Here is a 19702-nt window from a genome sequence, read left to right on the forward strand (position 1 = left end):
TAGGAACGTTTCTGCTTTTTATGAGTCTGAACATCGGAAGACTTGCTTAAAAAAGGTAGACGTTGCCACGAGCAGCACCGCAGATATTGAGATTAGCAAGATGCAAGACTTCGCTCTCACACAGATGCTGGCCTTCTAGGCAGAGTTGCAAAGAAAAAGCCATATCTCTGTCCAGTGTCTGTGTTCTTTTGCCCATTTTAATATTTTATTTTTATTGGCCAGTCTGAGATATGGCTTTGTCATTGCAACTCTGCCTAGAAGGCCAGCATCCCGGAGTCACCTCTTCATTGTTGACGTTGAGACTGGAGTTTTGCGGGTACTATTTAATGAAGCTGCCAGTTGAGGACTTGTGAGACGTCTGTTTCTCAAACTAGACACTCTAATGTACTTGTCCTCTTGCTCAGTTGTGCACCGGGGCCTCCCACTCCTCTTTCTATTCTGGTTAGAGACAGTTTGCGCTGTTCTGTGAAGGGAGTAGTACACAGCGTTGCACGAGATCTTCAGTTTCTTGGCAATTTCTCGCATGGAATAGCCTTCGTTTCTCAGAACAAGAATAGACTGACGAGTTTCAGATGAAAGTTATTTGCTTCTAGTCATTTTGAGCCTGTAATCGAACCCACAAATGCTGATGCTCCAGATACTCAACTAGTCTAAAGAAGGCCAGTTTTATTGCTTCTTTAATCAGCACAATAGTTTTCAGCTGTGCTAACATAATTGTAAAAGGGTTTTCTAATGATCAATTAGCCTTTTAAAATTATAAACCTGGATTAGCTAACACAACATGCCATTGGAACACAGGAGTGACGGTTGCTGATAATGGGTCTCTGTACGCCTATGTAGATATTCCATTTTTTTTATCTGCCGTTTCAAGCTACAATAGTTATTTACAGCATTAACAAAGTCTACACTGTATTTCTGATAAATGTTATTTTAATGGACACAAAAAAGTTGCTTTTCTTTCAAAAACAAGGACATTTCTAAGTGACCCAAAACCTTTGAACGGTAGTGAATACTTTCATTAGGATTCTGGATGGTTGTGTACAGGAATGATGTGACTTGCACCTCCAAACACACACACACACACACACACACACACACACACACACAGAGAGAGAGATAAACAGACAGAGACAAACATACAGACACCTATAACACAGTTATAGAAAACCTGTCACCACCAACTAGCTTTTCAAACACTTCATGACTCCAAACTCAATCAACATGTCTTTGAAGCAGATGGTTATTCCTGTATGTGTGAGCTCGGAATGTATTCCCCCATTCTGGGGGGTGTGTGTGTGTGTAGTGTCTGCTAAAGAAGAAGAGTATATTTGCAGAGAGGGGTGATGGGAACGAAAGCAGGTGCTAATGAAAGAAAAGAGCGGTGGAGGAAACAACGTTTTATGCTAATGTGCTTTGTCGTCTATTCTAAAAGTGCACTCCAGAGGTTAGTCTAGTTAAAATGACGGGAGACCTGCTATGCCTCCTCTTCCCTCAGTCTCTTCCTTTCTCTCCCTCTCAGAAGTGCACTCCAGAAGTTAGTCTAGTTACAACGAAAGGAGACCTGCATTCGAACATAGGAGGATGTTGCTAGTGTAGAATCATACACTAAGGCGATCAGATGAGACTGAAACTTTGAGATACAAAACACGGAATACAACTTTATTGTCCATATGTTCGAACGGACAATGGAAATATGTCCTCTGCTCGGTTCTCAACCTCCCCCAGAAAGAACACATCCGACATACAGTTGAGGTGGGCACAGGGTCAAACTGCGCCCCTGGATGGAAAGCAACTTGTGGCAAGAGAGCAATGAGCAGAGGCATACAGTAAAAACGAATATGGAATATAGATCGCTTTCTCACACACACACTCTCGCCCTCACACACACAAACGCACTCTCTCTCACCCACCCTCTCTCTCTCTCTCACCCACACACACAAACGCACACTCTCACCCACCCTCTCTCTCTCTCTCTCTCTCTCACCCACACACACTCCCTCTCACCCACCCTCTCTCTCTCTCTCACCCACACACACACACACTCCCTCCCTCTCACCCACCCTCTCTCTCTCTCTCACCCACCCACACACACACACACCCGCTCTCTCTCTCTCACCCACACACACACACACACACTCCCTCTCACCCACCCTCTCTCTCTCACCCTCACACACACACTCCAACTCCACACACAATCCAAACCAACAACTTGTAAACACAGCGCAGTTGCGATAGGTGAGGAAAAGGTCAGAGAAGGATCGGATGTAACACTGTTCCGAAATACTCCACGGAGCAAGAGGCACGCTGTCAAAATCACTCCCCATTACCCATTTAGTCCTATGTGTGTGTGTGTGTGTGTGTGTGTGTGTGTGTGTGTGTGTGTGTGTGTGTGTGTGTGTGTGTGTGTGTGTGTGTTGGGTCTGTGTCTGAGAGGAAGCAGGCATGTGAGAATACAGAGAGACAACGAGAAAGGAGAGAGGGACAGCAAAACAGGAGGAGGAACAGCAGTTATGTCAACACTACTATCTCCAGGGCATGATCTCTCTCACCACTGATCAAACTCTGAACACAGCAGTGGCTAAAACAACACCTGGCGTGTCAAACTAAGCATGCACATACAGACTCACACACACACCGAAATACCGCAGTTGTGATCTGTCTGACAGCGGGTTCACACCTGTCAAAAGAGCCCAATGGTCAAAAGAAACTTGCTAAAAGTGATTTTCTATTCTATCACGTCGGTGGTTGAAAACAATGCAATGGTTGGTGTTTATCCTCTCCAAACGCACATGGACAAACGGTACCAATTTGTCATTAAAACAAGAAAATTACAAAAACAAGGCAATCACGGAGACTCAGGTGACTCATTATAATAGAACATCATTAAGCTTGGTGGCCAAAGCAATGAAAACCCAACCAGATAAATACATTTCAATATTCATTAAAGCCAACTCTGTTTAAAAAAAAAAGCAACTGGGAGAGTGGGGAGTAAAACAGACGACCAGAGTGAGTCAGTGCACTCGAACTGTAGTGTGCGCTGCAATTAGCTGCTTCTTAAGACTTGACTGAGCAATCAAACCCGCATGCGTTTGTGCACGTGCTTGCACGAAGGCACGCACAAATATCAATTTCCTTCACCTTCATACAATAGTGTTTTATCAGTAATGTGCTTAGTTGGGGTGGAAAATGAATGTCAACTAAGTAGGACTAGTTTACCAGATGAGCTAAATGTGAGCCTTCCAGACGAGCTAAATGCCTTCAACGCTCACTTTGAGACAAGCAACACTGAACCATGCATGAGAGCACCAGCTGTTCCAGACAACTGTAGGATCACGCTCTCCATAGCCGATGTGAGTAAGACCTTTAAACAGGTCTTTTCAACCTCTCCCTGAACCAGTCTGTAAAACCTACTAAGTTCCTCGGTTTCCACATCACTAATGATCTATCATTGTCCACACACACCAACGTGAAGAGTGCAAGACAATGCCCCTTCTCCTTCAGGAGGCTGAAAGGATTTGGCACGGGTCATCAGATACTCAAAAAGTTATACAGTTGCACCACTGACAGCATCTTGACTGGCTGCATCACCGCTTGGTATGGCAACTGCTTGGCATCCGACCACAAGGCGCTACAGAGGTTGGTGCAGGACAGCTTCTACCCCCACCCCATAAGACTTCTAAATAGTTACTTTGCAAAAAGTCTGGGTAGATATTTTGTTCAAACTTTTTTGCTACTGTTTATTATCTATCCTGTTGCCTAGTCACTTTATTCCTAGTTATATGTACCCATCTACCTCAATTACCTCGTACCCCCGGCACATCGACTCGGTACTGGAACTCTGTGTATATAGCAAAGTTATCGTTACTCCTTGTGTATTTATTATTACATGTAATTAATTTGATTATTTCTCAATTTTCTTTCTCTCTACATTGTTTGGAAGGGCCGTAAGTAAGCACTTCACTGTAAGTCGAGACCTGTTGTTTACAAAGCATTTGAAGAATAACATTTAATTGGAGTCTATTGTGGTCAAGGTACAGTAGCTCACAAAGGCCACGCCGTTTCATTTTCTAACCAGCAGAGGGCACTGTACACTAACAGAAAATGTTTATCTCAAAGAGGGCTATTGCTCATCAAATACCAGCCTAAAACTGGCTCTTTTTGACCTCGATTTGCTAATACTCATTATGATGTATTTGTGCCATTTCCCTTGATATGAAAGGTGACATACTCAGGTATTAGACACCATTATAGCATTTCTAGTACAGCAAAGGGCACTAACTCCGATATTACTATGGTCCTCACACATATTATTATTAGGACATACTGATGACATTCATTTCTATGATAACTGAGTGCTAACTATGTGGAAGTGAGTTAGGGAAGAGCTTTAGTTCAATACCAAATAGACCCCGAAGTCCTACACCAGGGGTGTCAAACTCATTTCATGGAGGGCCAAGTGACCGCAGGTTTTTTTTCTTCATTTTCTTTCAATTAAGACAACCAGGTGAGGGGAGTTCCTGACTAATTTGTGAACTTACTTCATCAATCAAGTACAAGGGAGGAACGAAAACCCGCAGAAACTCGGCACTCCATGGAATGAGTTTGACACGTGCTCTACTGTAGAGGTCTTCACGGGTTCAAAAAGTTGGACCTGTTCCGAAACGGACCTGGGGCTTTCCCACCCAGACCCGATATACATAAATACTTTTTCTAAATATAGAGACCCATTCTCAACGGACCCGAGGACAACTACACCCGTTCCATATAGACCTGTTCAGATCTAGACCCGGTCTGATTCGATACGATTGAGGGAAGCAGCAGAAAAGTCATTTTATAAGCTACTTTATTAACAGGAGCTGATAAAGCACAAGAGGGAGAGAGATGCCGCTCTAGCAGGCTGGAGGGAACGAGAGACAGCAACCAACCAAGCGCCCGCTCTCGTAGACTAATAGCTGCCATAGCTAGGCTATTTATCATCAAACATGATTACGTAGGACCTGTCTTGACTGCATCAAACCAGGAGAAGCTAGATAAGTTAGCTAACATTAGCTAGCTAGGCTAACTGAGGCTGCAGTGCTTTCTTAACCTAGTTACAAATAACAACAACTCCACTCAGAATATTAAGTAGCAGCCTGGCTACTTGTTGGCTCTTGGTCGTTGTAGCCTATCCCTCTCCTTTAACTTTTAATTCCGTCATTTTAATTCCATCATCCATTGATCAGATAGCTCCTAACTTTTGCCACACACGGAGCGAGGCTATATGGCTGTAGCCTATTGCCGCTTTGATGAGTCATGATTGGCCAACAACAAGATACACGCGCCACTCTCGTAAAAAGCAAGAGCAGCAGCATAAATTATAAATTATACACTCTCTCTCTCTCCTGCAGCAGTCGCATTCAGGCCCTTCCGGACAATTCAGTTAAAATTACACATACTCGAGACCCGTGACATTATTTGGAATTGTGTATCCGGACTCGCTCGGGTCCCGGATCGAGTCTCGGGTATTCGGGTACAGGTGGATCCGTGAAGACCTCTACCATTCACTATACGCACTTGGAGATCTAAGAGAAATGGATTTGTATAATATTATGAAATGTCCACCTTGCCTATCAAAGGGCAAGGTGGAGCTATTACCATTTTGCTTATACCAATCAAATCCTCTTACACCTCGACAAGTGCATTGACTTCCATTTGGGATTGGGCCCTAGAGGGCAGCAGAGAGGAGCCCACTGACTCACCAGTTGTTTGGCCTTCATCAGCTCCTCGTGGGTCTTGCCCTTCTCTCGGAGCACGGCAGGGTTCAGGCCGTCGTGGGCCTCTCCTTTCCTCCCTGCTGTGGCTGCTGCTGCTTCTCTTTCCCTCTGGGCCAGTCGAAACAGTTGCTCCTGCACTTGGGCCTGCTCCCTCTCAAACCTACACACGGGACATACGATGAACATGAGAGACACACTGAACCTGTAATGTAGGGGTGGCCAACCCTCTGCGTGGGGAGATACTGTGTATGCAGGCTTTCGCTCCAGCCCAGCTCTAATACACCTGGCAACTAATCGGCGGCTCATCGGGATCTTGATTAGCTGAATCAGGCAGGATAGAGTAGGGCTGGAGCAAAAACCTGCATACCTAAATCAGCCACCCCTGGTTGGCCACCCTTGCTATAGGAAAACACATGGACTGCAGTTTCATCTAGGCCTTGGCAACAGGCCCATGGCGTCACAAAGGTGGCTAATGAGAAGTCGAAACTATACTGAGACGCTAGTTAGCCTAGCATATAGCATGACACAGACATGAGCCGTTAGCATTCCAACCACATAGTGAGCCATGCTGTTGACATGGCCTACTGCCCCCCTGCTGGCGGTAAATAAGATCAACATGCGGTGTCGATAGCTCCCTTAGTCTACGAATTACATGTCTGGCTAGTGTCTAGTCCCATACACGATATCGCTTGAAAGGTCGTACGATCAACCTAAGGATATCACAGAGTAAATTCGATTAGTCATCCCCCGGGGTGCCACAGGAATGGTCCTCCAGGAATCGATTGAGTGACACTGCACTAAGGTGTCAAATCCTAACTTTAGATAAGACTACACATGCAACAGTCGTATTGATTTATGCAAAGGTTTGAGTAACATACATTGTTGTAATCAGGTGTGTTACTAGACTGGAAGAAAATCCTCCACACCCAAGGAATGGAGATGGTTCTCAGGTGTAAAGTGTATACTAGTGGCAGTTGAACTCACTTTCTCCGCAGCTCCTCCTGTGCCTCAGCAGCAGTGGGGCCAGGTCTTGGACCTGCAATACATTTAATAATTGTCTTTATAAAACGGTGCATCATATCCATTTCCCAAATCCATGATAATCACTTTCGTAAGACAGTCAGCTAACATCACAATACAATTAACTATTACTGTCGTCCATGATAAAATCTCCAAAACTGTTACAAGCATTTATTTCCCTGGGACCAAATGGCCTACATTATCTCCAAAGTCTACAGTTGAGTTGAGCATTTAGGTTGTTGCGCTCTTCCATACCTGGTGCAGGTTTGTGGCTGCCAGGCTGGGATGGCGGTGGATTGACGCTGTCTGTCCCCTGCGAATCTCGCATCCGCTGGAGAAGGTCCCCTGAGAGCTGTGAATTGCGTAATAATAGGTTACGTTGTGCAAAACCGGTCAGACGGACATTCAAAGCAATGGGTGCTTACAGAAAGACCTTAGTGTCAAATAATATACACTACTAGCCAAATTATTTTTCAAAGTTGAACACTTTCCAGTGTATGTATTGGATTGTAAATACACCTGAATAGTATATTAGGCCAATAACTATTGTAACAGTACTACTGTTAGACTGCACTTACAACAGTCGACTAACCCTTACCCTAACTAATGTATAGCAATGAGTAGACAAAACCTCATGTAATACAACTGTATTACAGAGATAATTATTCAGTAATAAGAGCACCATAAGTGTGACCCAATTCATTGAAACAAGTTGATTTGGGCACACGTATTATAGAATGTAAGAAGATGGTGTCAAAGTGGGGTTGACAATAACTTGCTGCCCTAGACCAAATCAAATTTGTTTTTCATAACTTTATGTAGGGCAACTTTTTAAAAAAAATGCCAATGACTTCCTTTATAAATTACAGTTGTAACATCGACATATCGCGACAGTCTCTCGTTACAATGCATCCAAACGTATCGGCCTACATTGACGGTCCATCTTTTTGCTCAAAGCTACACCTGCATTATTATAAGCCATAGCCTAAAATATTTGCGATATAAATTGTGTGTGTCAAAAATATGTGGTCCGTTGATATTGTAGCAGCCTAGAACGAGTCCATTACGGTTAAATATTATCTGTAGCCTACATATAGCCGCTACAGTGTACCGTCAAGTTCAGACAACGACGCATAGCGGTCTGGGGGGGAACCGTGACCGAATTCATTTGAGGACACCGGAATACATTACATTAGAATGCTGGTCTGTTACTTGCATTTGCTTAAAAATACACAACCATTTCCGTTCTATACTGCCTGCTATATTTACTAGAGCTACGGTAATGCAACCAAAAGTCACGGATCCACTAAATATAGCCTATTAGATCTATGTTGCATTTCATTTCTCTGTCGCCATGTCAAATTATTTGTACTTGGCAATGACAAGTCGCCGTTTTCTAATCAGTCGCTTAACGTTACTTACCTTAACTCCATGAATTACTGTGACCTTCTCTTCTTCATCCAGGCCGAATGACACTTTTCTCCTCGTACTTTCACTGCCTCCCATGGTCAATGGTCGGCTTGTATTAACTAACCTGTATTTTTAAAAACACGCTGCCCTACACTAGGATATTTTACAAGTCTACGACAATGTGAAAGCAACAGTAGCCGCCACAGCGCGTCGCGGTCAAAATACTCCCCAAGAAAAGGTCACTTTCCAGGATGGCCAGTAATCTCAACGCGTATAGGTGGATAACATAATCGGACTCCAATTACATTTTATCTTGTATCATAGGCGACCATAAGGGAGCTGGGAACTGTAGTTCTGTAGTCATCCCCTGTCAACCCAAAAATCAAGTTATCCAAACGTCGTGTAGGACTATGTTTGTACAATAAATATTATGGTTAGGCAAAACATGTAATGCCATACATTCCACGTCTTGGCCAATACAAATCACATGAAGCCCTGCATCCCCCAAAAATTGGGACTAGACGAAACGTTTCAATTTGCAGTACCACAAGAAACCACCAAGAGGAGACATGCATGTATAGGAATGAAAAGGAAGCAGGTTTAATCGTCTCATGTAATCCTCAACACAACATATGGGTTGAATATTCTACAATGATACATTATTAAATACAATTACAAGTTATTCACAGCTTGCTGGCACTGAGTACCCTTACTCTTTTTCAAAGTCCTTTCAATTAAATATTGTATTCAATCTCACGTAGCCTGCCAACACTTGCATTTGAAACCCACACCCCACTAACACCTTATAAATATTATACTCCATTTTTCATCAATTATGCTGACCCTCAAATGCAACCTTACAACATTTCTCTAGAAATAGATGCCTGTGTGAGAGCAAGTTACAGGGTTTCCTTTGTTGATGCAGGTCAAGTGTTGGGACGCGCAAGGCAGAAGACTGATAAAATACTACTATGGCAATATAAAACACTTGCTTTGTGGTGGCTTACATTTATGAAAAAAATAAACGTGTCCTTATATGACATACTGATGCTATATGTCACACGACGAACTCCACTCACAAGACAATGTCTTACCACGCCAAATGTACACCATTCCAAGGGGCAATTCTGGTTCAGGGTGGGAGAATGAATAAAAGTGACAAAATCAAAAGGAAGCATAAACAATGGAATTGGTTTCACAGAAAACCATGTGTTGTGGGCTACTAAGTTCACAGCAGACAAAGTAGGATTACAGCAAGGGAGTAGTGTTTCATGCAAATTGGTCCAGTTCGCATTGAGCATTATGAGAAAACAGATTTACTGTGTTTAAAGTTGCTCTTTCTTTGTGATGAAAATCAGGGCTTGATTATAAAAGAGCACACGAGCAACGCAAGGTGGCCAAATTCAATAATTTCATATCTTGAAAATGACATTTCAATATTAGTTATTTGGGTCATAAAAATAAATTACCTTTGTTTTTCTCCGTTTCTTTTCAGTTGAATCCAATGCATCTAGGGATGAATATTTCTTGAAAAAAAACAAAAAGGTCCGCAAAATACATAGCCTAACCACAAGTGCTATTCCTGCCTTCTCTCTCCCTCATTTGACGGTTGGTTTGTAAATGTTGCTTTAGTCATTAGAAACATTTCTTATACCAGGATTGATCCGTTGATGGAACTACCTATCCACATAAAACCGAGCGTCACTAAAATAAATAAAACAGACAGTAAATAATAACATAAAATAGATAGAGATGACGAGTGCGACAGCCTCCATTTTGATTCTCCCTGTGCCCCAGCAGCAAATCACATGGATACCAGATGCACTACTAATGGTCTTTGACACGGCATACCAAGCTCCTGCAGACTCAAGCCCGAGTTCCTCAATTAATACAATGAGGGTACATGACATTACACATCAAACATCAAAGACTGGGGGGAAAAAAGCACTGATTTCAAACATAAAACATTACGAATGATGCAATTTAGAGAAGGGTCCTAGCGTGATAAAGACAGGTCTGGTCTATAGGGAGCAAGGCACTGTGAATTGGTGATTCAATACGACCTGGTTACCAAGTAGTCACAAATCTAACACAAAGCCACAGTTAGTGGACTTTACCTCACTGAGCTGTAACCCTTCGATGGGAATGTAACGGACATTACCTTTACACTTAACAAAGAACATTTGCTTCTTAGCTTTGTTGTCCACGCACTCAATTACTGGGGGGATAATACTTGACTGAAGTTGTGGAAAAATCCCAGGCAGGTATTGGGAAGAATGTAATGTTTGAGCCAGAATGGAGCAGGTAGCAAGAGCCAAAATGAAGGATATGGAGGACAAACAGGAGCTGAAATGGGGGAGCAGTTTCCTCAATGAGGGCCCTCCTCACAGTTTCTCCAGAGGGAGAGAGAGCCATAGCAAACTCCAACTCCCACCTCACTACTCTCCACTTAACCAGTCCTACTAGCACTCTCCTACTAGCTTAGCATACATCCCCTAACCTCCCTGTTCCTCAGGCGTTGATGGACCTCCAGCGGTCGCTGTCGATGCTGTTGATGCTGCCCGCCCCGAAAGGACCAGAGGCCACGTCGTCCAGGTAGGCAGCCATGCCGGTGGCAGTCAGGCCGTCTATCTGAGTGCTGGAGTAGAAGGAGCCTTGCTCCAGCTGCTCCTTGCGGCCCAGACCAGAGGTCGAGGTGGGGGGCAGGTGGACGTCTGCCTGGTCGTCCGGCTCGTCCACCTGGCACTTGTAGGAGAAGAGGATCTTGGGCTCCGAGCTAGAGGGAGGGAGGAGGAAGGGAGTTGGGAAAAAGAGGGACAAGGAGAGAAAAAGGAGGGACAGGAAGAAAAGGAGGACGAAAAGACATGTTGCATTTTACTTCTGCCTGATGATACCCAAACATGAATCATGCATTGGGGAACCCTGCCTGTGTCTTCTGTCCTCATTTCCTCAATTAACCTGAAAGAGCATTGGAGGACAGGATCCAAGGTCCCTCTTGGACCTCTTCCTCCAATGAGCCTTGAGAGGAATTAAGGGGAAAAAAGGACAGGAAGCAAGGATTTGACATTTAGTAATATTTTCAGACAGCCATAGTTTTCAGCCATTGACCTACGTACCCAAAGAAGCCTTTGAGGAAGGTGACGTAGATGAGCGGGGCGAACACGGAGAAGTAGAGGAAGGTGGTGACGTCCACGCAGCTGTTACAAATCACACAGATACACATAAACCACAGACTAACAGGGAGCTCACTGACCCAGATAAACATCATCAGGCATCAGCAGTGACTGAAAGAGCTCTATAGCCTAGCACCAGAATGACACTAGGCTTCAATTAGGCTACACAGAAAACACCAGAACATGGACACTAAAACACAAGCTGCTCTACTTTGAGGGAAAAGTACATCTTTTAAAATGGTGCAATGCAGCCATTCTTATCTGAATATCAAATCATTTCTGCATAACAATAGCTCATTCATCCCTCTTCCTCTCCCCTGTAACTATTCCCCATGTCGTTGATGTAAATGAGAATGTGTTCAGTCAACTTACCTGGTTAAATAAATAAATAAATAAATAAATAAATAGTACCTTACTGTGATTGTTTTCAATTAAAATGGTCAAAAAGGACACAAAAATAGCTTCTTAGCAAAGATCAATTTCTCAAGCAAGAATTTTGCTAGGACTGTCTGGGAGTGGGAAACTGAAAACAAACTCTTATTGGCAGAAAGGTTTAGAACTCTTATTGTCTATTAACCAATTTACCGCCTGGTGATGTCAGGCGTTTTTTTTTTCAAACAGCTCTTACACTAAAAGGGAATTATCATAATTTCTACAGTATTATTCCAACCTGTGGAAATATATACACAACACAGGAAATCACATTTTTGACTGCACTGGGTCTTTAAGATACAGTATGTCAGAAGGAATAAAAAAAATACATATATTAGATTGGGGGGGGGGAAATTACTTGTCCCTCAGCTAGAAAATGGACTTGGACCCTCAGCTATAAGGTCTATGTAACACTGTCATTATAAAAAAAAGTCAACCTTGAAAATACAGATAAAACCTAGATAAATCCATTGCTTTGCAGTTAGGCCACAGTTGATAAATTAAACACAGATGTCAAATGAAAAGTACGCGCTGCCATCAATGCGCAAGTGTGATTGAAAAGACAATATTTTTTAACCCTTTTTCTTCATTAGGATAAATCATAGATCAGAGTGTGATGATTTACTTGAATCTCTGAACAGTTACTTGAATGTCCATCACTTGTTTTTCCACAGTACAGACACTCACCAGAGCCCCTCTATGATGCCGGCACACAGCAGGGCGCTGCCCAGGCCCTGGACCAGGTTGAGCAGGGACAGGACGGCAGCGTACACATAGAAACTCTTCTTAGCTGTGGAGGTAGGAGGCCCAAGAAGGGGTGTGAGTCAACTTTGCTGCTAACACAAGGCCACTCTCCAGCTAATCATAAAACATCAGGGAGAATAAAAAAAAAAAAAAAACAGCACTGTGGAACTCAACGGTTGGTATAATTAGTAAATGACCCTGAAAAAAAGCCCTCTGCCATCTGTTGATAGTTTTCTGGGTGAACAAATGTCCCAATAACTCACATGGCAGGGATATCCTCTCCCTCACCGGGGTTTTGGGAAGGATGACAATCAGAGAGTACACCTGAAAGCGCAAGGACCAGTGTTAAAAGGGGTACTTCGGGAGGCCCTTCATCTACTTCCCCAGAGTCAGATGAACTGGTGGATACCATTTTGATGTCGCTGTGTCCAGTATGAAGGAAGTTAGAGGTAGGGTTGCGAGTCAATGCTAACTAGCATAAGCACAATGACCGGAAGTCTGTGGGTATGTGCTAGCATGCAGAAACCCATTGGTGAAATTAGTGCCTTCTTGCATTACAAAATAACAAGACAGCAAAATTAGAGGACCAAACATGTGGCACAAAGACATCCAATTCTAACAATTCTCAAAACAGAAGTGATCAAAACCCCCTCTCTATTCATGTTATAAGTACAATTCCAGACAGTAGAACTATATACAACTACATTATTCTACAAATAACTTTGACAGCTCTGCATTTGCACTGTAACCATTGGCAGCTCACCAGGAAGAAGAAACAGGAGCTGGCCAACCAGAAGTGGCGCCCCCCGTGGCCATAGATGTTGAAGTCCTCGGCGGAAAGGTGCTTGTCAGGGTACAGGATCTCCAGGGTGCCCTGAGGAAGAACCATCAAAATGGTCAACACAGGGGTTCCATTTACCAGTCATTCATTTTTATTTGTCATTTGTAAACACTTCTTATTATGGAGGTTTTGAGTTATGATCTCGTGTAAGTTTGAGAGTTGTGGGGCTGCCATGCGAGTGGTCTCCAGTCTTACCTGCGTGATGGAGTAACCCAGTGCCAGTACAGCAGTGATCGCCAGCACACGCTTTATACTGGACTTGCTCTCCAGGTGGCCTGTCAACAGAAGAAACACATCAGTGGGAATTCTTCAATACCCCAGGGCAAAAGTGGCCCAAAACTTCTAAAACGTAAGCAAGAGGTTAGGTCGACTACGATACTACCATAAAACTGAAAAAGAAAACATTTGAATATGCAGTACAGTAATAATGACGCTCTGTCAGCTTTATACTGTTTGAGTCTACAGCAAGCTTAGCCTAATTCCTCCCCCTCTAAGAATACCATAACTATAAACAACTTGTATATGCACTACCGCGTATACAGACAGTGCATGACTATATATGACTGTGTGTGCGCAACTGTAGTCATATCATTGGTGACTAAGTCATTCAAAGTGTTAGTCTTACAACAGAAGTGAGACGAGCCCAGAGGGAGATGTCGTAGTTTTAGGTTTGCAGTATTACACATCGTTTACATTTTCATTGCGCTGCACATTTGTTTAGCTAATATTCTGTTTATAGTATATTGTCCTTACACACATTAGTCATGTACTTCTGCATATTGTCCTAATAAACATACTATACTTTGTATTCAGCGTGTACTTTGTAGCTTTTGTTTTAATTTCATGTGTATAGTTAGCAAAAACATACTGGCATCCAGGCTATCATGTCAACTCCTTGTCATTCATTGTGATTCCAAACAAGGAGTTAACAATGATAGTACCCACAGATCTGGAACCAGGCTACTGTAAAGAACTTTGAGTTGAAATGTATGACATTTTATTTTCATGTTAAAATCACCAGTCGGCAACCCATCCCTTACTGGATTAATTGACACAAACAAACATTCCAGTGATTCACAGGGATAACTCACAGTAATAATTATTCCGATGTTCTGTGCAAAGCGCACCGCATAAAGAATTCAAAACTAAATCAACGCACAATCGCAGATAAGATTATCCAAGCAATAATAACAATAAACCTAGAGCAGTAAAAAAAAAAAAATCATTTTATTATTAGTAGTATAATAACACAGAAAAAGGAAACGTTGAAAGAGAGAGTTTAATGAATTAAATGTATTGTGGTGGTCATTAGAAGACATACCAAAAGCCAGTCCCAGAATAATCACACTGAGCTCAATGGCCAGCAGAAAGAAGCGGGTAATCTCCCACAGCACCTAAAGAGAGAGACATAAAAAAAAAAGGAGTCAACCTCAATATAGTCTCAAGAAGCCTCCCTCTCCTAATCACCTTTCCTTCATCTCTGCATTCATCTGTGGGTCTGTTGTAGCAGAAACAATCTGATACACAATTAACAAATCAACTTACATGAAAGACAAAAATTAACTAATTAATAGGCTGGGAGCACTGCTTTCAGATCAGCTTTCTCTACCCAAATTCGGATATTCTGAGGATCACATCCTGTCTGTTGAAATCAGTGCACACGAAGGGGAAAAGAGACAGACTAGGCCATTTAGAGGGTTGAGACACACTCTTGAAATATCTTCATGTTATCACTAATCAAGTCACAGCATTTCTTAATACTTCATGCTCCCTACTGCTAATGACCAATAGGTCAAATATTTGTTTTGTGTAGATAATCCACTAAGAAAACCAATGGTCCAAAACTCACGGCCCTATCAGAAGCCGTTCAAAAGTTATTGGAGTTTTTGCCAGAGAAAAGAAGTGGTCAAAAATAAGGAAAATTGCAAAGCATTGTGTCAGCGAGAACGAACGCTACCCGAGGATTACTTTCCCGTTGAACTAGTCCTCTTTCCTCGAATCCGCAAGACATAAAACAATATAGAGATAAGATAGATTGAGACAATGTAGTACTTTCATATCTTAGTATACTTTTTCATATTAATGCAAAACTAATACGCTTTTTAAATTTATTTTCAGTCTTACCTCAGATCGTCAAGCTGATTTCGATTTTTGCAACCCTACCAGCAAAAACAACTTTGAAGACGACCACCACATGTCAAATCTTCAAGAAAGCTGCACCGCTCTGTCAGAGCTCGGTATTAGGTTAAGAAATCCGCCATAGTATTAATTCAATGTTAGAAAAATACCCCATTGAACAATTCAGATCATGAATAAATCACATTTGACTCGGTCAAATGTATTTTATAACATGAGTGAAATTTCATCACCCTATGGAAAGTCATCGGAATCTCCCCAAACGTCACCCCATTACCTATGGTATTCAACGCCGAGGTCGCGACGGGAACGGCAGTGGGGTGGCCAAATATGTCAAATGTTTTAATGTAAAATGTATTCATTGGTTACTTTTAATTTTGATAAGAGATGAAAATGCAATAAATTGAAGGTTATTTGTGGATGTAAAAATCTAAAATGTACCAATTTTAAGGTTGTGTCATTAGATTTGACGTTGAGTCATAAGAAATCTTAGGTGAAAAATAGAGTTCCCATAAATTCTGGTGGGGGGGGTGAATGGGGTCCCCAATGAAAACGTTTCAATACCACTGCCCTATACACAGTGTACAAAATATTAAGAACACCTTCCTAATATTGAGTTGCACCCCCCGCACTTTGCCTTCAGAAGATCGTCAATTCATTGGGGTATGGACTCTAAAAGTTGTCAAAAGCATTCCACAGGGATGCTGGCCCATGTTGACGCCAATGCTTCCCACAGTTGTGTCAAGTCGGCTGGAAGTCTGTCCTTTGGGTGGTAGACCATTCTTGACACACGTCGTGACTGTTGAGCGTGAAAAACCCAGCAGCATTACAGTTCTTGACACAAACCAGTGAGCCTGGCACCTACTACCATAGCCCATTCAACGGTACTTACATTTTTTTGTCTTGCCCATTCACCCTCTGAATGGTACATACACAAGCCATGTCTCAATTGTCTCAAGGCTTAAAAATCCTTATCTAACCTGTCTCCTCCCCTTAATCTACATTGATTGAAGCGGATTTAACAAGTGACATCAATAAGGGATCGTAGCTTTCACCTGGTCAGTATATGTCATGGAAAGAGCAGGTCTTGTTAATGTTTTCTCCTTTTGACCAGAGCCATATGGATCCTGGTCAAAAATAGTGCACCATATAGAGAATAGGGTGCCGTTTAGGACGCAGCCAGAGTGAATCTCGATGGTTTCCAGGGTGTATTAAGAAGCCATTTATAGCAGTGTGTGGCTCAAAATTCAATCGATACAGCACAGCTCAATGACTGACACCATCTCACCACTACAGCCATTTTGAGGGTAACACTTTCTGAGAACCACCTGTATGTAAATTAATTACTTTATTTACATGCTTCCATAAGGAGTCTTGAGCTCTTACGAATGCTAAAAACGAGTCTTATGATGTACCAGAAAAGGGAAAAAAATAGTTTTACAAGATGACTCTCTTAGAAAAGAAAGAAGCACTCAGATGTTTGTCCTGATAACTGCAGAAATCAGACTGCTCCGCTTTCTTTTTTGAGATAAACTTGTGAAGTCTCCTGGGTTTATATGTTTTTCTGGATTCCCAAGTCGCTCAGAGCACACATTTTCCCTTTTTACGGACGCTAACTTCCATCTGTGTATGGCATGACAAAACCAAAGCCTTTATGCATCTACAAGGGCTGTGGCAAGAAGCCTTGAGTTATGAATTATTACAGCAAGTCTCTAACACGCTACAAGTATAGGTGGTTCAGTGTCACCAATTTCACCCTGCCATAGTAGTCTTACCTTGTCAATGATGGTGGCAGCACTGGATGCACTGACGGTCATGGACACTATGGCACGGGTGATTCCCACCGCTGCCACCACAAACACCTGGAAGGACATAGGTCAGACATCAATTAAAAGAGCCGCCAAGCAGGATCTCACTGGATTGTTATTATGGAAATGTATGCATTCAATTTCTAACAAGCCAACTTTTTACGTGTACATCTCGCTGTCCTATTTCCAGAGCTTGAATATAAGAGGTTGCCTACCAGTATGTAGAAGGTGATGAAGATGGGGCTGGAGGTGAGCCGGATCTTGGCCCTGGCTGAGGGCAGTTTCCACATCAGGAACATGAAGAAAGCCACATTGGGAATGAGGAGCAGGAGGTCCCAAAACCGAACTCTAAGGAGGGAGAGTTAAAAAAATATGTTATTTTACCAGGTAAGTTGACTCAGAACACATTCTCATTTACAGCAATGACCTGGGGAATAGTTACAGGGGAAATGAGGGGGATGAAAGAGCCAATTGGAAGCTGGGGATGATGGTATGAGGGCCACAGTGGTAATTCAGCCAGGACACTGGGGTTAACACCCCTACTCTTACAATAAGTGCCACGGGATCTTTAATGGCCAGAGTCAGGACACCCACTTAACATCCCATCAGAAAGACAGCACCCTACACAGGGCAATGTCCCCAATCACTACCCTGGGGCATTGGGATATTTGTTTTAGACCAGAGGAAAGAGTGCCTCCTACTGGCACTCCAACACCACGTCCAGCAGCATCTGGTCTCCCATCCTGGGACTGACCAGGATTATCCCTGCTTAGCGTCAGAGGTACACTAGCAGTGGGATGCAGGGAGGTATGCTGCTGGCCTGCACGGTTGTATGCGAGAGACATTGACAAAAGATCATGAAGACGTGAAACTCAACCCTCATTTTAGACCAATCCAAACCCCTGTTACCTGCTGTATAGCCTATATGGCCATTAGTTCCAAAGAGTAAGTGTTATTCTTCTTAGACTACACCAGTCTTCATAACATTAAACACAGAACTGAATAGTACCAGCAATGTGAATGACAAAGTGTTTCAAAATGTAGAATTGAGATAATGCAATACGTTCAAAAGATGCACAGCAAACGCAGTCCTATCTGGCTTACCTTGACTCGCCAATGTCCTCGAATAGGACCTGGAGACATCTGTGAGGCTTGGTGATGTTGGCCTCAAACTCTGGTTGCCAGGTAGGAATTGCTGATGTGTTCTCCACATAAGTTGGCAATATGCTGCCATTGTATTGTGCAAACCTCACCACTGCAGTCACGGTGTCAAGCATAATGCACTCAAGGCCTAGGGGAAAACGTTATAACTTCAGTAATGTGGTGTTACCAAGTAAACAATACATAATAGTAATTCCAGCTCAAATACACAGCGGTTTGCTTATTTCCTAACATTGGTAACTATGAGCTACCGTTAGCTACATATGAGAAAATACAGGGGTACTTGCTCTAGTCTGTGCACTTGATATTTTCAAGACAAACGAGATCAAACCATGATGACATCGGTGATATTCAGGTCGGAAAGTTTGAACTCTAGAAGATAGATAGTTTCCGACTTGCAATTCCGAGATGGATGACATTTCAATGTGTTTTTTTTTTGTGATGTTTTATTTTCTCGAGTTCCCAGTTGTTTTTAAACGCGGCATCTGTCTGTTCAAACATTTTCCACGTCCGGTAAGGTTAACGTTACGTAACCGTGACAGTGTCACGTAGCTTGTGTACAACAAAATCAGGCCAGCTAGCTAACGTTAGCTTCCAGCTAGCTGCAATAACGTTCTAGAATATATAGAAAGTCGATGCTATCTAGTGCCATGGCTGAGTGGCTCACATGTTGAATATCAAAACAAACATCGCCGTGTCAGGGCAAGGCTGGCGGGGAGATGTAGTTAACAAGCAAAGCATTGCAACGATTCGACAGCTTGACAACAAACATAACTAACGTTAGATAGCTACGGGTTCGCTAGCTAGCTCTAGCTAACAATGATCTTAACGTTACCGTTTCAGTCGTCTCGAATTCAAGGGCAAGTTGTATATTCTGCAGCACTTTTCACGGACAATACTTTTGGTGCAAGAAACATAACTAGCTAACCTATCATACTGTTGTCTACTGTTTTAATTAATAATTTATCCAAGCTAGCTAGTCACCTGACAAACCGGATTTTAATTTCGATATCAATCTTTGCGCAGGCGCATCTGAGGGAGGTATGACGACATCCGTCTGCAACAGTTTTGGGATGGGGGTAAACACTGGGCTCATTCGACACTGCAGCCGACAGAGAAAGAGACTGCCGACTGACTGATCTACAAATCACCTTGCATTATAAATAACGACATAAATTACTTATAGGTCAGTCAGTCATGATACATCACGGTTTTGATGATCTC

At 42.7% G+C, this 19702-nt stretch overlaps 2 protein-coding genes across 3 annotated transcripts in view; both read right to left on the reverse strand.

The window, feature by feature from the left end:
* chchd6b (coiled-coil-helix-coiled-coil-helix domain containing 6b) overlaps positions 1-8450 on the reverse strand; it is a 57210-nt gene extending 48760 nt beyond the window's left edge. Inside the window, exons 1-4 of one of the 2 annotated variants that reach the window (XM_029776229.1) lie at positions 8196-8450; positions 7029-7125; positions 6738-6789; positions 5739-5913 (exon numbers count right to left, since the gene is read on the reverse strand). In XM_029776229.1, coding sequence (XP_029632089.1) covers positions 5739-5913; positions 6738-6789; positions 7029-7125; positions 8196-8279 — 408 coding nt within the window. In that variant the 5' untranslated portion in view covers positions 8280-8450. The remainder of the gene's footprint in view (positions 1-5738; positions 5914-6737; positions 6790-7028; positions 7126-8195) is intronic. The other variant, XM_029776230.1, reaches the window with a different exon arrangement.
* Positions 8451-8757: 307 nt separating this feature from the next.
* On the reverse strand, positions 8758-19490 carry tpra1 (transmembrane protein, adipocyte asscociated 1). Its single transcript, XM_029776226.1, has 11 exons — positions 19314-19490; positions 18422-18608; positions 17533-17665; positions 17285-17371; positions 14695-14767; positions 13569-13648; positions 13296-13406; positions 12796-12856; positions 12476-12578; positions 11300-11380; positions 8758-10959 (listed from the first exon to the last, which is right to left on the reverse strand). The coding sequence occupies exons 2-11, from the start codon at positions 18592-18594 to the stop codon at positions 10695-10697; spliced, it is 1167 nt and encodes a 388-aa protein (XP_029632086.1). The 5' UTR covers positions 18595-18608; positions 19314-19490; the 3' UTR covers positions 8758-10694.
* Positions 19491-19702: the final 212 nt, after the last annotated feature.

The sequence above is a fragment of the Salmo trutta genome, chromosome 14, assembly GCF_901001165.1.
Source record: "Salmo trutta chromosome 14, fSalTru1.1, whole genome shotgun sequence".
Lineage (NCBI taxonomy): Eukaryota > Metazoa > Chordata > Actinopteri > Salmoniformes > Salmonidae > Salmo > Salmo trutta.